At 48.6% G+C, this 20,572-nt stretch overlaps 1 protein-coding gene across 1 annotated transcript; it reads right to left on the bottom strand.

Annotated features, from left to right (window-relative positions):
* Positions 1 to 17,057: 17,057 nt before the first annotated feature.
* Positions 17,058 to 17,993, bottom strand: LOC138579672 (olfactory receptor 5A2-like). Its single transcript, XM_069649912.1, has one exon. It carries the CDS (start codon positions 17,991 to 17,993, stop codon positions 17,058 to 17,060), a length of 936 nt encoding a protein of 311 aa, XP_069506013.1.
* Positions 17,994 to 20,572: the final 2,579 nt, after the last annotated feature.

Here is a 20,572-nt window from a genome sequence, read left to right on the forward strand (position 1 = left end):
ATTCTTTTCATACCTGGGTGGGGAACGGAAGAGGTCCCGATATATTTAGATCCGGGTTTCCTTCCTTTCTTTGCCCTGGTGTATATCCTCCATGGTTTCCAAAGGCCAGGTCTGTGTGCTTTTCTGACAGATCCACCCTGTGGTACTAGGGACGACTATGCAGGTAGAACACGGTATGACCACATGGCACCAACACCGCCCTCATCCTCCTACCCTATTCAGAGCCCATTAGTTCCCCACAATTCCATGTATTTGTGTAGGATGGACAACACAACCCTCATGAGAAGTACTGAGACGAGGAAGAGTAGGGACTACTTACCTGAAGTACACTGGAAGACTGCGACGAGGAAGAGTCCAACTAGCCCAGTAGAGATTGACCATGTCAGTACTGGGACGAAGAAGAAGCGCGGAGCAATTAGGAACACCCCGCAGAACCAAAGTAAGCACACCAGTCAATGTAGATACAGTATGAGCATAAAAAGTTATGAGGGTCTGAGAAGAGTGTTCGACCATCCCTGGAGGAACGCAGAGAGAAGTCAGTCCTGGAGAAGGAAATCAGAGTTACTCAAAGACGATGTCTGTGACGCTTACTGACCCGCTGAGAAGCTCACTTATCATTCCCAGAGGTCGGATGACCCAAAAGGCTACAGAAGCTAACCTCCAGAAGACGGAGATTGCGGAATGTCCTGGACAGAGGCAGGCATGCTGCCATCGAGGAGTAGAAAGCTGTAGAGCCGCTGCAGCAGATGCAAAGGCCAACAAAGCCTGCAAGAACCCGACAGGAGATGCAAGAAATTTGCACACTACCCAGAGAGTGCAGGCAAGACCTCCACAACTATCAGCGTTGCCGGGACACATGCTGGGGCTTTGGAAGAGTTCAAGATATATGAGGGTCAGGTCTGGGACCCGCACCCAATTGAGAAGAGCATCACAAATCCTCTTCTTCGGCACAGTGCCTGCCAGGCTGAGCAGAACAGTCAGAAAGAGAAGCACGGGTCTGGGACCCACACCCAAGAGAGAAGAGCATCACAATCCTCTTCTTCGGCACAGTATCTGGCAGAGGTATGATCCAGGACTGCCAGAACAGTCAAAAGGAGATGTACGAGTCTGGGACCTGCACCCAATTGAGAAGAGCATCACAAATCCTCTTCTGCAGTGCAGTACCTGCCAGGACAGTGAACGAGGCCTGCAAAATAAAAGCATCAGAATCCTACAGTTTTGGGACCCACCAGTAAAGCAAGGTGAAAGGAAGCCAGGGGAGGGAATTCAGTCTTCCTGGGATTGTAAACTGTGTAAAAGAGCCTGAGAAGGACCTAGGGAAGGCAATCATTCCCCCAGCCTACGTGAGCCGTGATAGAGAGCCTGAGAAGGGTCTGGGGAAGGGAGTCATTCTCCCAACCTTTGTGAACTGTTATAGAGAGCCTGAGAAAGGCCTGGGGAAGGCAGACATTCCCCAAGCCTATGTGAGCTGTGGTAAAGAGCCTAAGAAGGGCCTAGGGAAGGGAGTCCTTCCCCCAGCCTTCCTAAACTGTGATAAAGAGCCTAAGAAGAGCATAGGGAAGGGAGCCATTCCCCCAGCCTTTGTGAACTGTGATAAAGAGCCGAGAAGGGGCTAGGGAAGGGAGCCATTCCCCCAACCTACGTGAACTGTGGTAAAGAGCCTGAGAATAGCCTAGAGAAGGGAGCCATCCCCCCTGCCTTCGTGAACTATGATAATGAGCCTAAGAAAGGCCTAAGGAAGGGAGCCATTCCCTCAGCCTATGTGAACTGTGATAAAGAGCCCAAGAAGAGTCTAGGGAAGGGAGTCATTCCCCCAGCCTCCCTGAACTGTAATAAAGAGCCTAAGAAGAGCCTAGGGAAAGGAGTCATTCCCCTAGCCTTCATGAACTGTGGTAAAGAGCCCTGAGAAGGGTCATGGGGGGAGGAAGACTTTCCCCCTACTACTGTGAAAACTCGAACCAAGACAGACCAGGGGAAGGACTCCATAACCCCTGGTGTTGCGTACCATGACGCAAAGCCGAGTAAGGCGAGGGAACGGAGTCATTCCCCTAGCACTGTGACCGTATTGAGAATAAGATACCTGGAGAAGAACAAGTTACTTACCAACTGTAACATTCTTTCGATTGGATGTTCCTCCCACGTATTCCTCATCTTGCTGCTTTGGAAATTTTTTCTCTCTCCACCAGAGGACGCTCCACTCGAGGCGGCGGCGTCGATGTCCCTCGGCGGCATCCGTCGAGTGTCGATGTCATCCGTAGTATAAATGCTTCGAGCGCGCCTGTTGGCCTCAGTTCTGTTTTTTCTTGTATCAGAGCCCATGTATTATAAACAAAGGCGTTCCTCTTATTGACCCAAGCCTTGAAAGAATTTAGAGTGTAAACCACGTGAACTGTACTGTGGGGTAGGATGGGAGGGTCGATGAGGAATACGTGGGAGGAACATCCAATCGAAAGAACGTTACAGTTGGTAAGTAACTTGTTCTTCGAATGGATTGTGTCCTCTCACATATTCCTCATCTTAGATAGACTTCCAAAGCAGTTTCTATTGGAGGCGGGAGTACAGATGCCTTTTAGTCATGTACCAAATGTAGTACAGATTTAGCAAATAGACCTCCTTGAGAGGTAGTTGAGTCCAAAGCATAATGTTTGATAAAAGTAAGCATGGATGACCATGTGGCTGCTGCACAAATGTCTTGCACTGGGACACCTCTCTTAAGTACTGTTGAAGTTGCTATGCCCCTAGTTGAATGGGCTATTAAGCCCTCAGCAGGATCTTTTCCAGCTAGCCTATAACACTCTGTTATATGGCTAAGATTATGGCTAAGATTATGGCTAAGATTATACATCTTGATAATGTTTGTTTGGTTTCAGCTAGTCCCAATTTACGGCCAGTGTATCCCACAAATAGTTGATCACACTGACGTATCTTTGACAATCTTGAGATGTAAAAGCTTAGAGCCCGTCTGGGATTTAGCCTATGTAGTCTTTCCTCTTCCTTACTTTTGTGAGGAGGAGGGTAGAATGCAGGTAGAATTATTTTCTGTGACAGATGAAAGTCGGAAACTATTTTTGGCAGAAAAGATGGTTTAACTCGAAGGACAACTTTGGGGGTAATTCATAGAATTCAGCGCACAAGTGGCGAATTCCTGCGCCAGCTGCGTGCGCTAAAATCCATTTCCGCGCACAGCATATTCATGGATTTTAGCTTCCAAAACCAGCCGTGGCGCAGAGTGGCGCAGCGACCCTGCAGCAGCGCCAGTTACGCCCCAACCCCTCCCTGTGTGCCATGCACAGCGCACAAATCCCGTACATGGCACACAGGCCCCAACCACAAAAACGCCTGTAAAACTCCCCGCGCACCCCTCCGAATACACGTACCCCGCTGCACGGGGAGTGTCACACGCAATTGGAGCGGGGTACGTGTATAACAGGGGTTCGCGGGAAGTTTCACATGTGAAATGCCCTGTGCGAGTGGGGTACGTGTAATCCTGGGGTGCACGGGAAGTTTCACAAATGATAGGCCCTGTGCAAGTGGGGTACGTGCATTCCTGGGGTGCGCGGGAAGTTTCACACGCGATTGGAGCGGGCAACGTGTATTTCGGGGGTGCGCGGGAAGTTTCACATGTGAAATGCCCTGTGCAAGTGGGGTACGTGTATTCCTGGGGTGCGTGGGAAGTTTCACACGCGATAGGCCCAGTGCGAGTGAGGTACGTGTATTCCTGGGGTGCGCGGGAAGTTTCACACGCGATTGGAGAGGGGAACGTGTATTTCAGAGGTGCGCGGGAAGTTTCACACGCGAAATGCCCTGTGCGAGTGGGGTACGTGTATTCCTGGGATGCGCGGGAAGTTTCCCACGCGATAGGCCCTGTGCGAGTGGGGTACGTGTATTCCTGGGGTACGCAGGAAGTTTCACACGCGATTGGCCATGTGCAAGAAGGGTACGTGTATAACTGGGGTTCGCGGGAAGTTTCACACGCGAAATGCCCTGTGCGAGTGGGGTACGTGTATTCCTGGGGTGCGCAGGAAGTTTCACACGCAATAGGCCGTATGCGAGTGGGGTACGTGAATAACTGGGCTTCGCGGGAAGTTTCACACGCGATTTCGCTGTCAGAGTGGGGTATGTGAATTTTGGGGGTGCGCGGGGGGTCCTACACGTGAATTGGCAGTGTGGGTCCTCCCGGGTGTTCCCTCTACACCCTCCATTGCCCCTGCAGGCAGCCCACACCACAGGGGACTACCCTGCACCCCTGGTCATGTCCTGCAGGCAGCCCATCCACCATGGGAATGCCCCCCAGCCAAGCCACATGCCACCTTGCACTAATGATCACCAACTCATGTCCCCCAGCACCCCCACCCCCCGGCAGTGAGGGGCACCTGCCAGCCGGCCTCCACTCATGTCCCCCAGCACCCCCAACCCCCAGCAGTCAGGGGCACCTGCCAGCAGGCCCCCACTCATGTCCCACTTATGTCCCCCAGCACCCCCACCCCCCAGCAGTGAGGGGCACCTGCCAGCAGGCCCCCACTCATGTCCCAAACATGTCCCCCAGCCCCCAGCAGTGAGGGGCACCTTCCAGCAGGCCCCCACTCATGTCCCCCAGCAGTGAGGGGCACCTGCCAGAAGGACCCCACTCATGTCCCATTAACACCCCCACCCCCCAGCAGTCAGGGGCACCTGCCAGCAGGCCCCCACTCATGTCCCCCAGAACCCCCACCCCCCAGCAGTCAGCGGCACCTGCCAGCAGGCCCCCACTCATGTCCCCCAGCACCCCCACCCCTCCAGCAGTGAGGGGCACCTGCCAGCAGGCCCCCACTCATGTCCCCCAGCACCCCACCACCCAGCAGTCAGGGGCACCTGCCAGCAGGCCCCCACTCATGTCCCCCAGCACCCCCACCCCCCAGCAGTCAGGGGCACCTGCCAGCAGGCCCCACTCATGTCCCCCAGCACCCCCGCCCCCCATCAGTGAGGGGCACCTGCCAGCAGGCCCCCACTCATGTCCTACTCATGCCCCCAGCACCCCCACCCCCCAACAGTGAGGGGCACCTGCCAGCAGGCCCCCACACATGTCCCACACATGTCCCCCAGCACCCCCACCCCCCAGCAGTCAGGAGCACCTGCCAGCAGGCCCACACTCATGTCCCACTCATGTCCCCCAGTACCCCGACCCCCCAGCAGTGAGGGGCACCTGCCAGCAGGCCCCCACTCATGTCCCCCAGCACCCCCACCCCCCAGCAGTGAGGGGCACCTGCCAGAAGGCCCCCACTCATGTCCCACACATGTCCCCAGCACCCCCACACCACAGCAGTCAGGGGCACCTGCCAGCAGGCCCCCACTCATGTCCCACTCATGTCTCCCAGCACCCCCACCCCCAGCAGTCAGGGGCACCTGCCAGCAGGCCCCCACTCATGTCTACCAGCACCCCCACCCCTAGCAGTCAGGGGTACCTGCCAGCAGGCCCCCACTCATGTCCCCCAGCAACCCCACCCCCAGCAGTCAGAGGCACCACTTGAGAGTTCACAGCCACTGCTTTTTCTCACTGTGCCTTTCACAGATGGGAAATATCCATTTGCATATCAGTCTTTGTCCTGCCCAGGGGCAGTCCAGCACCGAAATGCAATGGCAATTCCAACCTGAACGAGAGTACCACCAGCAACCCCATACACGTGTTTCACCCTTGTTGGGGATCATCAGTGAGGTGAAGCTGATGCCTCTCTAAGCTTCTCAGGCTTTATTTTCAGGTGTACACATGCCTTCAGGATGTCTTGGCACGATAACTCTCAGTCTCCCACCTTCGGGTTTTTGGATTTCCCACACTCCTGTGGTTCTCTCTTGGGTGTCTTTATCTTACAAATGCAATATTCACTAGCCTGATTGGCTCTTTCAACCTTGGCATACAATGTTTAATTTCGTTCAATCTGTTTTCCTGGGGCCTTGTACCCGATAAAGTCTCTCAAATTCTCACACTCTTGGCAGCTCTTCCAGCCGTGACATGGAAGGTTCATAACTTGTTCACTTTGTTTTCGTAGGGCCATGTGACCCGTAAACTCTCTTAAATTCTCATACTCTTGTTGGCTCTTCCATCCGTGACATGCAATGTTCGTAACTGTTTCCCTCAGTTTTCCGTACGTGGGTTGGTTTCTGTACTCATTGAAACAAACCGTTCAAGGACTTCCTGGCATTTCCAAATCGTCAGTGGCTGTGTTTTGAAGAATGCTGTTTTCTGCAGAATAGGAGCCTGTTGTGCAGAGCTTGGCAATCCCGGCACCTCTCAAATCTCTGGTCTTGCCATCTGCTGCAGTGCCCCCAGCCAACCACTGGCTGTCAGCGGTCGCAACACTCAAAAAGACAGTTGTCTTTCCATCGACTCTTGTTCCCTGACTGGAGCCTCTTGCTCGGCCAAGGCCCCCACAATCCAGCCTCCAACTAACTGGTCTCTCTCTGCACATGCCACTGCCGACACTGCAGCTCAGGGTGGCTCTGCCCCTTCAAGGCAGCGTTTCTACAGAGTCTTGCCTCTGCGTAGTGGTTGTTCTCCTCCCTCTGTGGTATTCGCCTCTCCTCCATTCACAATTCGCACTCTCTTTATACACGTCATTGTAACAAGAATTGTGTCCGTTTTCCTTGACCATGGTATTGAGGCGGTGTTCAGAATTACTTGAAGGCAATAGAAACAAAGAAGGATCGTTGTTGATTATAGTCTCTGCTAGAGAAGTCAAAGTCTTTCCAACATCTGTATACAGGGGTTTGAATGGGGGGTTCCATCGTGGAATTGGAATTGGAGTGCTTGTCCCCAAGAGAGGTGTCTCTCCCAGTGAGGTCCCACTTGCCCAGACCCCTGGGAGGGTCCTGCTTTGTGGACTCACCTCCCTAGTCTCAAAGGGTAGTGGCTCACCTTTGGAGGGAAGGGACGAATTGTCCAGATTTGTCACAACTCCTACAGTACCACCTATGGTGGTGCTAGGTGGAGATAGATGGATGCTTAGACACAACGCTGGTGATATTGCTAATTTTCTTAAAAATAGCAAGAATCCAAGAGGCCCGGGAGCTGATGGCATCTGTAATGCTCTTTTGAACAAGAGCCCATGTGCTATCAGTCACACTGGATATTTATTAAGACTTGGTGGAGAGTATTGTTGTCCCCGTAAATATTAAAAGGGTCTTTAGAACGAACCGAAGAGTTAACGTCTCTCGCGATGTTAGATGCACCGTCAAAGATTTTCACCAGGGTAGTGCTCTGTGACCTAAACAAGTGGGTCGCAGAATTAAATCTTGCTTTTCAATCAAACAGGCTTAACTTCTACTCTCCACTTGACAGCATCATGATTTCTGTGTGGTCCTTAACACCATCAATAGAAATACACTCTGGGATAAATGAAACAAATAGTGCCTCCCTTAGACCTTCTGAAGATGCCCATTACCCTCCATCAGAACCCCAGAGCTAATGTAAGATTAGTTCTAGAGGGTGCACTGTCCGATGCCCTGCCTACCTACAGGGGGGTTGAAACATGGCTCCATCCTGGCCCCCTATTGTTTAACCCCTTAAGTGCCACAGACGAGCATGCTCGTCGTTTTTGCATAGACTTGCATAATAGCCTAGCAGTTAAGATCTCTGTATGGCTGACCTTACCATACATGTGGCCTCAACCGATGCACACCCTCCCAAACTTGGCTCCACTGAAATCTCTTGGCTTGGCTACACTGGAAACCTTGCATTATAAGATCTTACTCCCAGGAAATTACAGGTTTTGCCAAATCATGTATCAGAGTCTGCCAAAACCATGGATGCTGTGACTAACTTCACAAAAACCAAGGTAATGGGCCTCATTACAAGTTTGCCAGTGTGGTGGCCTGATATACCTCCAGCCCAGAGGCACCATACCGGCAATCCCCCCATGGAGTCCAACGGGTCTCGATGGAAAAGGGATGTATTTACCCTTACTCCACCTGTAGTCTGCCAGTAATTCCGGCAGACGGGGTGCCGGTAACGGTAACGCGGTTTGGTGGTATCCCGCCGGATTTAACGGCGGGATTATACCAGACATATAATGAGCCACAATGTCTTTTCTCCCGGAAATGATAAACAGAAGCCTAGCTTCACCTGGAGTGCGGCTGGCCAGTGGGCTGAGAGCGTTACCTATTATAACTATTTGGGAGTTACCATAGGCCAGCAACTTAAAGGGACTGCCCAATTAAACAGAACTGGGGTTGTGGTACTCCAACACATCCGCGGCATGACATCTTGTGCAGTGCAGCGTGCTGGCTTCACTGTGCCACGCTATCACAAGTAACATTCAACGCTGGTAAGAATTCTTTCAAGGCTTCCATAGTTGAAGAAACCTGCAAGATAAAAAGACAATTACAGATACCCATATGCTGCAAAATCCCAAATGATGCCCTGATGCGGCGCAATGTGAGTTCAGAAAACCTATCAAGAAATCCATGTAATATTTGGCCAGGGAGCGGAAATGACTCAGCTCAGCTGCGAGGCCGGCTATAGGCCATGATGACATTAACTCCTGAAGTGCTGCCGACCACCAGCCTGACTATCCTAAACAGTCCCCTTTGCTTCGTAGAGAAGATATGAAGGTCAAGCTCACCCTAGGGGGTCGTACCTCTATAGACAGGCTCCGCTGCACCCGCAAGCTGTGTATGACCGGTACTGGAGAAGTGCCAAGGCACATACTGCCTTCTTGGGGTGCTTTTGTGGCATTAAATACCAAAGAGTTATTCACTTCCGGAACTTCTTCTAGAAGATGATTGGTTGTGGGTGGAATATCTGGCGGGCAACCACATTGCTCTTCCTTCCCATTACACTGGATCATGGCTACTCATTAAATCACAACTCTAACAGATGACCCATGTACCGATAGTGTTGGCGAACCGGAAGTACTTAGGTGGAGAGTACTTCTCGCTCTTCCTCGTCTTTGTTTTTATTGTCGTGATGTCTTGTTCTGTTCTCTTCTAAGTGTGGCTGTTATGTAATGTATACAACGTCTTTATAAGGCCGTATTCTATTAAATACAAATTAACAGAACAGTAAGGTGGTCTGCTGTGGGGGCTTAAACCCCAGCAGACACAGCTGCTGCTGATGCCTGTGGCCCCCTCTAAACCTTTTCACACAGACATGTGTCGCCATGAAGCGTCAGCAGACGCTCGCCCCTTTCATGCAAATCAACATTGACTCCCGCCATGGATTTTTTCAATTCTTTTTCTTGTCAACGATATAATAAGCAGCTGACACAGTCATTTTAGTATTTGTATTAATGTGAAATTGTAGAAATACGGCAATGTTATTAAAAATCCGGCATCCGAGATGGGTGGGGCGGAACAGCAATAATTCTGCATAATTAAGCAGGCCCAGCCATTATAGCCCCTCTCCTAACTTACACTCGACTTAGGAAGCCCAAATGTTGAAAAAAATACAAAATTCGGGCATGGGCATGCAGGTATGACTGCCTGCTAGCAGTGTATCCAAAAATTAGGCCTGGATGCCACTCACCGCCTAAACCGGAGCTCAGTGAAGCTTGCCTCGTTGACAAAATGGTCCCAGCCGCGTGAGTGATGCACGGCCACAGCATGAAAAGAAGCGTTTGTTCGATCCGTTTCAGGAAGAAAAATTATGCATAATTTCACCGCCGGGCTCGGGCATCAGCCTCCACTCATCGCCACTGTTGGGGGTGGGTACAGCACCCCTGCGCGATGCCCGTAAGCCCCCACCCTGTAAGCACCACACAGCACACGTCCTTACAGTTAGGGCTTCCCGGTCGCTCTGCCGTGGCCGGGAACGCCCCATTTATTTATACAGCATGCGGCGGCGTGCAACGTCATGCCGCCGCGTGCGCGTCCTGTCACGGGGCTGCGCCACAGATCACAGACTCTTCTCAACCTGGGCAGTAGGTCTACCTGGGCTTTCACCAGCCAGTCATGCCCCAGCAGTGGAGTGAAGGAGTTGGGAGGGCCCCAGTCCCTGCTTCCCGAACCCCCCACATATGCTACACTTGTTGAATGTGGTACCATTGTCCATTACCCAATGCCTAACAAACCCTATTCAAGCAATCATTCTCTGTGGTTCATTGCTTGACTACCAGTCCCAGAAGTCCATGCTGCAAACCAAAGTCACTTCTTTCTGCAGAATGGAACTGCAGTTTCCCAACCCAACCATGGGGTAGGGGAAGGAGCACAGATTGGTACAAAGAGTCATATTAGCTGTGCAACCAATGGAAGGGGGAGGAAAAGGAAAGAAAAGGAAGGGGTGTTTGGGTGAGGTTAGACGGACCAAGAGATCAGGCGGAGAAATGACAGTGGAGCAGACTGCTGCCGTTGAAGTGTTGGTAGTGAGAGGGAGTGGTACCTGATTGGGAGGATGTAATTGAGTGAGTGTTTGCTTGACTGTGCAGTAGGAGTGAGGTGTAGATTAGAAGGCTGCTTGAGTGACGGCACCCATCACCACAAAACAAAGGTATGCACACTTTTTTGGCAGTATGGACAGAACTCTGTTATAAGTGCCTCTACGCATGATATCTGCCTCTAAGCGTCCACTACGTGGTTAAAACGCATACTGATGTTCCTCCCATCTCCTACCATGAAGTGGCAATTTGTTGGTATGTGCTTGCAATGTTTTCATTTACCCATGTCATACACCATATTAGCGAAACAGGAATCGCATCTCTGCTTGACTAAAATGGCTGCAATAGCTCCCAGTGGCTGCGGACAATAAAACAAAAGCCCTGTGCATTATGCAGAAGGCCTTCTAGTTCCTGGGACCTCAATACCTTGCACTCTCACTTCCTAAATATCTGTTTGCTCAAACTCTTCCCTCATCCGCCTCCTACTCCCTCCAGATCAGTTGTTTCTACATGCAACCAGATGGTGGTAGATGGGTTTCTTCTGCTGGGGCCTCCCTGTGCAACATGGTGTCTGTCTCCCTGGCCCTTGAGGAGAAGCATTGTAGGCTCTGAAAGCACCCGAAAACCTTTACATGTGCTTCTTCTTTTTCCCCTGCTCACTTCCTAGCTAAAATGTATTCTGCACTGGTTTCCTACCTACCCTATAATCTGTGCCCCAGGCCACCTCCCTCCCTACAGTTCCTCCCCTGCACTGTCTTTCTGCCAAGCACCGCACTTGGGGACTGTTTTCTAGAACCCTAACTGTCCAGCCACCATTTGATGTTTCCACTTAGCCTTGTACTTGCCAGCACCGGGCGTAGTTGAATGTATTTCTATTTTGTATTTTTCCCATGTACTGCACTTTGCCCTCCCCCTTCCCATTCAGTTGCGCACTCTCAATGTCAGCTGGCCTAGAGGAATCAATGTCTCTGTGAGGCCACCGTTCTGCCTCCCTTTCCTCAGCGCCTTCACACACTTGTGTGGTGGCGCGATACAAATGGCACAAAATACCATAGCACATCATATCATATGATGCACACACTGCACTCATAACAACACAATGCCTGCCACGTACTTGTACACTTCACAATATGGTCTTCCCATTGTATTGCATGCACTACAAATGTCAGAAAAGGGATCCCACAAAAGCAGCAGGGAATGTATATTAGCAACGTTAAGCAAGTGCGTGCAGTGCATGCATACAAACAGGATGCAAGCCCGTTACCTTGTACACTTTCACCATAGCCTCCTACATTCATCTGTACAAACAGACCTTCTGTCACAGTGTTTGTGTACACACCACAACCAGCAACCACATTACCCAATGGCTTAGCCTCCACAATGGCAATGCTATAAAAACAGCCGGCTCTGCCACGTCTAATCCTCAAAGTCCTGCGGAATCCACGGCATTACCATGCTAGAAACTGGAGGGGGAGGGGGTTTAGGCGGCGTTGGGAGGGGAATGTAAGACAGGGGTGGAGATTGTGTCTTTAGGATTGTCTCTAAAACACTTATATATATATTTTTGTTTTTTGTCGTGTGTTTTTTATGAGCGTGCATTTTGTTTTTCTTGTTTTTCTAGCTATTGATCACTGTCTGTTTGCTTCTCCGCCTGACATTTTTCTCGACTGGAGATGAACGGTTATCTTACATTGTTACAGGATTGTCTGCAAAGCTTCATACAGAGTGGCAAACACAACAGCATTGCCAGGAGAAGTAAAAAAAATGCCATTTCCTTGGAACCACTGGAAATCTTGCTGGTTATTAATGCTTTCATAGTTGGTGCAGAACATCCCAGCACTGCACATAAAGTCGCACATGCTTCTGTTCATCCAACCTCTCCCAACCTCTGGCTGTGGACAAATTACACCGACATGCTCCCAATGTCCTCTTGGTGTCATGGATGATAAAATCACCTTTACAGTAGGAAATAGCTGCATCACAGCTGTCATCAACTTTTTTTAAGTTAGTGAGCAAACATGAGCATGACATGTGCCCCAAATATAGTCCTCCAAAATGCACGACCACCACATCTACAGTACCAACAAAGGCCACGCATTTACAAAGGAAATCCATGCACCCAAAACCCCACTCATAAACTGTGTCCCCAAAAAGCCTGCACTCCTTCCAACTGAAAATCAGTATCACAGCCTCTTTCCACGGCATACCTGTGCAGATCGTGCACAAAGGTATAACCGACTATAAGCACTCGCCGTCTGTCCAGCTCTGCCAATTTCACTGCATCAAACTTTGGGTAAATATGTCACGGCCCCTTCCGCTGAACCACACCCTCGAATCCTCATAGGAGAATCCCCACAGTTCCATTTGTGAAGTCTCCATGCTCAGACGGCCATGATGTGGCACGTGCGCTTTCCCAGCTACAGCTAGGACCACGCCCCAGTAAAGCAAACACAATACTTCTTCCCTTTGCACTGGAATGTTCCAACACTCCCTTAGTGGCGCCTGCACCCATCACTTACTGAACCTCGGCACTGCTTTCTGACTTCTGTGGATTACTTTTTTCCTGCTTTTGGGCCTGTGTTGGAAATGCCCCCGAGCTCAGCAAGGACTATGGGCCTGGAATGGAAGACCTCTATGTGGTAAAGCAGGTAGGATTGCCCATGAAGGGGGAGGTGAGGAAGGAGTAGCATTATTCATAATAATAATAATAATAATAATAATAATAATAATAATAATAATAATAATAATAATAATAATAAATGGGTATTTATAATGTGCCTATACACAATGTGTTTAAAGCGGCAGCAAGACAAGAGGCAGGGTGAACCCGGTGGACAAAACAAGAAGCGATCCTACTAAGCCATGTGATAGTCGGATTGTGCAATTGCAGTAACAAGAAGTGCAGGAGGGTAAACGGGGAGTGCTGGTCAGGGGGAAGGGCCTGTGGGAAAGCGGGTGCCAAGGGAGGCCCGGTGGACAGAGTCGGGGAAAGGAGAGAGTGCGGGGGGAGGAAGGTCCATGAGCTAAGTGTGTGGTAAGGGCCTGGAAAGGCTACAAGGGTGCAAGCCAGCCAGACTGGTGCAGGGGAGGGACCCGGAGTAGGGGGGCCTGGTGCCCTATAAGATTCTGGAGGAACCAGGCAGCCAGTCAAGGGTAGACGTGGACACTAGAAAGGGAAGGGAAGAGGGAAGGAAGAAGAGAAAAAGAATATCTTGAGAAGCTTCCGGAACTTAAAGAGATATGGCTCAAGTCTGAAGGGGGCTGGGAGGCAATTCCAAAGGGGGGCACCTGCGGAGGAGAGAGATCTACCCCCAAATCTCTGCTTGGAAAATCTTCTGATCTGCAGAGAGTTAGAGCTAGATGACCGATGGGCTCTAGCAGGGAGATATTTAGGGAGAGAGAGTTGGATATAGCGGGGTCCCAGACCCCAGAAAAACTTGATTATGATGCAGAAGGTCTTGAAATTGATCCTTGTAGCAAACAGGAGCCAGTGGAGAGATTTTAGGGCTGGAGAGATGCGGTCCCTGGGCTTGAGGCCAAGGATAAATCTCGCAGTCCTATTCTGGATTAGTTGAAGGGGGCGAAGGGAGGAGTTAGGCAAATTGAGGAAGCAGCTCTTGCATTAGTCCAGCTGTGAGAGGACCAGAGCTCTGGAGACATTGAGTTTCTGAGGGAAGGTGAGGAAAGGGAGAATGCCTCTGAGGAGGTGCAGCTGAAAGTGGGCCTTCTTGGCAAGGTCCGTGATGTGAGGAGAGAAGGAGAGAGAGGAGTCAAAGATTACACAACAGGTTTTCTGCCTCAAAGGAGGATGAATGGAGGGAGCCCATGGAGTGCAGCCAGAGTGTGGGAGGCAAAGAGGGAGCAGGGGTCCCAATGAGAAGGATCTCTGTCTTACAGGCATTAAGGCAGAAATCGTTAGCAGTGCCCCATGCCTGAATAGCAGACAGGCAGTCGGGAATGAGAGAGGAAGAGGAGGCAGAGGAGGGAAGCTTGAAGGGAAGCTACGTGTCATTGGCATAACACTGGAAGTTAGAAGAGAAGGTGGAGATTAAATGGGCAAGAGGGACCAGGTAGATGTTGAAAAGCCAGCATGATAGGAAAGAGTCCTGAAGGACACCACGATGAGAGTGCGATGGTGGAGAGAAAATGGCACAGTTGAACTTAGGAAGGTCGGTCAGAGAGGAAGCACTACTGACTTACTGGCTACTTTCTTGTTTCCATCTCTCAGGGGCATGTTCGTATGGATTTCTCTCCTTCATGGCCCCGCCCAGTGAGATTGACTGCATTGATACAGATTTGCTTTGGTCCCATTCAACTCAGAAAGTTTCTCTGCAACCCTTGCTCAATATCCTAACGGAGATGATCAGAACATATTCATTAGATTTGGACATGCTGATGAAATATCTCAGTTATTCTCATCCAATAGAGGGGTACTCCAAAGGTGAGTCCCTGCACCACTGCCTTTGAGTCTTCGTGTCAATGATTTCAGTCCATCTGAGTAATTTTGCAGATGTCCCTGTTATTGCCAGAAGCAAGCTTTCCCTTCTCTTATTTGCCGATGATGCACTGCTTATTGGCCTCTCACCACAAGCACTGCAGGCTTTGATTTGTAGGTATTATGAGTTCATGGACAAGAGTCAACTGTTGGTCAGCTTCGGGAACCGAAGGTCATGGATTTGGGAGATGGTCAGGTGTTACCCCAATTGTTATATTGCAATAATTAGATGCTTGAATTGGTGAAATCATAAGATCACCTGGGCGTTATGCTTTCCAGCCCGTTGGCTAGGGAACGTTGAAAAACTAATGATCAATATGAAACAAGCAAATATTTCTATCTTTCGGTTTGCAAAAAACACAGGTATTTATCCAGTTAACGCCATGTTGGAGACTCGTGTGCAGGAGAGGTAGAATTGGCAGCATACAGGGTTATGGGAATGATTATGAAATATTCGTGGCTGAAATTGCTCTTCTACTAGGGTTCGTTTGCTTCCTCTTGCCCTCGCCCACCTTTACTGTACACTGCAGAGAGGGCATTCTGCTGTCTCTGATTATATGAAGCTCAAACCCTGGTTCATGTGGTGCTCGATATAGACTAATCCGTACTCAGGGATGTATTGAATCTTTTAAAGAGTGAATACGGTCACCAAGTCACGAGGTTAAATTGTGTCATGAAGGAGTTAGACAAACTGGGTCTCTCTACCTGGTTGGTATCTTATCTTGATAACATTGCCTCCAGGTGGTCTTAAGTCGGTTGTCTGGAATGATATGATGCCATTAGTGAAGAATGTGAAATGGTGATGTCATCGATTTGCTCCAATTCGCCCCTTAAATCCCAGGTTGCATGGGAAAAGGATCCAATGAACGTAAGATCGGCGAGGAAAGATTCCTGACATGTCTATGAGGAGTCTAGTGATCCTGACAAACGTTATGCAGGAGATTACTGATCCCTGTGCAAAGGAAAGATCTGCACTAATGTTTTTAGCAGTTTATGTTCTTGAGACTAATTTGAATGTTTTTCGAATTAGCAACAAATAAAAAAAGATCTCATTAATATGACAGGAAACTAAGGTTTCTGTGAAATGTATGTTTTCGCATTCCTTTTTTTCTTTTCTATAATGCTGATTCTTTTTTCATTGGGCTGTTTGTACAATTGGATGCTTTTTTGGAAAATTTATATTTTTACTCTAAATTAAGCTGATCCAGATTTGCACCTGCCAGATGGAAAAACATGGTATCTACCGGCCTACTTCAAACTAATGGGATTTTGTGGATTAAATATTTGAAACATGACATCTCCGAGGTTCGGCATTCCAAATCCTGAAGTGCAAAGGTGGACTGGAGACACTGCCACAGGACACGACTTCTCAACTTCTTATTGCACTATCCCACTACCAAAAAAACAAGTACAAATATGTCAAATGCCTAAATAAAGGCTTTTTGATGTTTCCATCCTATTTCAAAGGTGTTGCTAAGTGGGGGTTCAAATCTCTTTTCTACCCGCTTTCTTTTTCTTCTTATAAAAGCTGCGGTATTGCTGATCAATACAGTAAAGAAAACTACACATAACATATGCAGAAAAGGCACCCAAGCTGGAGCAATTTATAGAAGCCAAACCATGCAACAGGTGACTTGACATGTGGGCTGATGGGCTCATGTACCCTTAAAGAAGATGAAACAATCCTGGTTTTAGACATGGGCTAAGCCCAGCATTATCAAACAATCTTTGCATTTCAGGTATTTGACACGCATCTCAGGAGCTGTAGACATCTTGCACGATGGGACAATTATTACGCATTTCAAATGAAGGCAAAGTCTAAAGCTTGGCCCATGGAGTAGAGCGAATGGCCGTGATAAGGACCACAAAGTCACAGACTTTTAAATTAAAATTAAAATTAGATACACGTTGTGCATTATTAAGTGACCGTAAGAATCAGAACACATTCCTAGGTACTCTAAGACAGGATCAGGGGTTAGAGAGCAAGCATGCAATGAAGAAACCTAAAAAAGCAATTTTTCTGTTGTGTCAAGTCAACTTCATGGATAGTTCAAGAGACAGTGATCTTGTGTCGCGGACAGATTCCTTTGCATATGTTTTAATACCAAGTTCATGAGATTCCATTGCTCTAGAAGTTGACCAATATTGCCCACCACCACCAGTTGTTTTCTCAGGAGATCAAAGCCGTGGCATCACCGCCCCACGAGATACATAGTGCATTATCTTAAGCACAATTCTTTGTGGACCTTTTGCAGTGCTTTCTTTACATCTTTGTTCCGCAGAGAATAAATGATGGGATTAAACATGGGAATCACCGCCACGTAAATAACGGAGAGTATCTTGCCTTCATCTAGAGAATAGGAGGACGTTGGCCGCATGTACAGGAAGAAGATGATCCCATAGTAGAGGATGACAGCAGTGAGATGCGCACCGCAGGTGGAGTACGCCTTGCTTCTCCCAGTCTGTGAGCTGATCCTCAGTATGCTAGAAATTATGTACACATACGATACCAGAATTAACAGAAGACAGGTGAACCCAACCAAGATGCCTTCGAGAAATATCACAATCTCAGTGACGCGAGTGTTGCTGCAGGAAAGGGTTAGAAGTGGGGTGACGTCACAGAAGATGTGGTTGATTCTCTTGGAGGCACAGAAGTGGAGCCTGGAGATGAGGGATGTGGTTGGGGCTGCCTCCAGGAAGCCGATGGTCCATGCGCAGAGAGCAAGGTTGATGCAGAGCTTCTTGCTCATGACGACAGTGTACTGCAAGGGTTTGCAGATTGCGACGTAGCGATCGTAGGCCATGATGGTCAGGAGCAGGTACTCCGTGCTTCCGAAAGACATGAAAAAGTAGAGCTGTGTCATGCAGCCGCGGAACGAGATGGCCTTATCACCAGTCAACAAGATGCTCAACAGCTTGGGGGCACTCACTGTTGTGTAGCAGATATCGAGCATGGATAGATTGGTGAGGAAGAAGTACATGGGGGTGTGAAGGCATGAGTCAAAGCATATGACCATGGAAATGAGCAAGTTCCCAGTGAGTGCAAAAAGATAGATTCCCAGAAAAAGGAAGAAGAAAATAAGACGAAGCTCAGGAACATTATCAAACCCAAGAATGACAAAATGAGAGGCCAGAGTCTGATTTTCAACTTCCATTTATCCACATCCCTGTCACCTGACAAAAAAAAGGAAACACCTTTGAAATGAAGGACACATGCAGGAGAATTTAAGATTTGCTATCATCGTTTTGGAACTAAACCAAGAGAGGATATTTTGAGCCACATTTGGGAGTGGATTATCATTTCACATGATTTTGACGAAAGCACCATCACAACAGTGTGATAGAATGGCCTCCAATGTCCAGATAATTTAATACGTGAACAAGAGGTGCTACATCTCCAGTCGCTTAGGAGCAATATCATTGTGGGCCATCAGAGGACAGAGCCATATGGAAATCAGAACTCAAATTCTAACCCTGGTGAAAGTTTCAATTGACCAGATATTAAGGATTAGTTTAGTTCGGTTTCATTCAATTCTTTAGCGCAAAAGCGAATAACGATAACTGTTTAAGAATCTCTGATATGCAAAAAAACCCCATAAAGTTCCAAAATGAAAGATGTGTTAAGCATCACCCCGACCGTAGCTGGAATCTGCATCAACATACTTCTATGTGGAAGAAAGATAAATACCTACTAATAATTTAGTTATCAGTAACGGTACTGAAAGAAATTCTAAAACATTAAGCAAAGCAACTTCTAAATCTCCCTATTTCCTTCCCTTGCAATGTGCCCCTGCCCTCACAAAACATGACCATCACTTGGGGGAGACCAAACAATATCAGTATTGGGTATTGAGTTGAAATCCTCCCCTACCGTGTCCCGCTCTTGCATCCTCCGCCCAACAAATCAAGACAAATCTACAATGTCACAAAGCCTATCGACACTGAACGCTGGTACCTGTATGCATCTTCGCCAATCTACTCAGGGGATGTTGCCACTTGATTAAAAGGCTTTTTTGTGCAACTTGAATTGACAATGGAGGAATTATAGAACTGTTCATAGATTGTAGTTCTCAAATAGCCAAGTGGAGTCCACAGAGAGGCTGAACACCAAACCTAGAAAAAACAATATTTTAAAACACAAAGGCTCCCTTCTGGAGTGACCTCAAAGGTTTAAGTGTCAGGATAGTCTCTTCTGAACAGTTCTACCAGTGTCACTTCCCAGCACTCAGTCTCAAATGCCTTGTCTGCAGGCTCTCAATCTCTCCTAGCCTCTCTCTTACTGTTGCTACTCTCCACTGGCCCCCTGGGCAAATCACCTCTTTTCTTTCTGAGTGGGCTGACCTCTCCTCCTCCCTCCTGACCTCTACCACTCAACTCCTCCTCCTTGGTGACCTCAACATCCACCTCGATTCTCCCTGTCCCTCATCTCTGGTCTTTCACGACCTTTGCGATTCTTTCTCCCTCTCTATCCTCCCCTCGGGCCCGCTGCACTCTGCAGGACACACACTTGGTGTCCTAGTCTCCTCTGGCCTTCCCCTCTCTATCCCCCTGACCACTCCTCTCTCCTGGAGTGACCACTGCCTTTTCTCCTCATCTCTCACTCTCCTCCCCCCAAGCCAAGCTCACCCCTGCACTGCCACCTACCTCCTCGGACATCTGGCCCATGAAGCGTGTGTCAGTCGAGGCTTTTGCTGCCACCTTCTCCCCCCCCCTCTCCTCTGGCTGATTCACACCCAGACACAGCCCTGTCCCTTCTCTTCCATTTCTGAAACTCTTGATGCTCTTGCCCCTGTCATGAGGATCTGCTTGAAGTCCTCAAAACTGCTCCTGCTGATGCTTCCACCCCACCTCCTCCTTCAATCTGCATCTAATCTCCTCCTACTGATGCCTTCACCTAACCTCCTCCTTCACTCTTAATTCAACCCCCTCTTCCTGACAGTGACGTTGATTCACCAAAGTGCCGGGGGTAGTGGAAGTGACATCACACAATAGAATGCCCAGTTACTTCCACATTATGCCAGTTACATCTGCATGTCAGGTATTTTCATTATATAATAAGTAGAGCCCCTACATTGCCAGTTACGATATTACAGTATCCAAAAATCCAATAGATGCAAGTCTCCAGCAATGCACAGGAGCATTAATGCTTTGATTAATGAAAATGATTTGTTATGTATATAGCGCTTTGCCAAAGCACTATACATAGCTATACAATACTATACAATTATCATTCCAACCGAAGTTGGTACTCATTTATCAACCTCGGAAGAATGAAATGCGGAATTGGTCTTGCCAAGATTCAAACCTGCAATCTGCAGGTCACACATTGATTGCATCAGCGAGTGCTCAACCCACTGAGCGCTCTAAACACTTTGCTATTAAAAAGGCATTGCCACAATAAGAAAACATGTAAACCTGGCTGAAAATGTAGGATACCCTCATAATAGGACTTATCATATTTGCTATAGCCTTGAGGATGCACAGTAAAAAATGCATTTCCACAGTAAGACGTACCTAGATGGGTTGCACCAAAATGCCAGTCTACCACATAATAACACTTACAGTGCTTACTGTATCATACATGACCAGAAAAATATACCATGCCACAATAAGGCAAGACTAGACTGGCTGCACCCAAAGGCCAGTCTAGCCAGGTAATTACACTTATCATGATTGCTTTATCAGAGATGCCCAGTACAAAATATCAAGCCACAGTAAAAAATTGATAGACTAG

This window comes from Ambystoma mexicanum, chromosome 3p (assembly GCF_040938575.1).
Source record: "Ambystoma mexicanum isolate Mex_15411 chromosome 3p, UKY_AmexF1_1, whole genome shotgun sequence".
Classification (NCBI taxonomy): Eukaryota; Metazoa; Chordata; class Amphibia; order Caudata; family Ambystomatidae; genus Ambystoma; species Ambystoma mexicanum.

Coding starts and splice junctions, on each gene's coding strand:
- LOC138579672 (XM_069649912.1), bottom strand. CDS start 17,993: ATGGAAGTTGAAAATCAGACTCTGGCCTCTCATTTTGTCATTCTTGGG.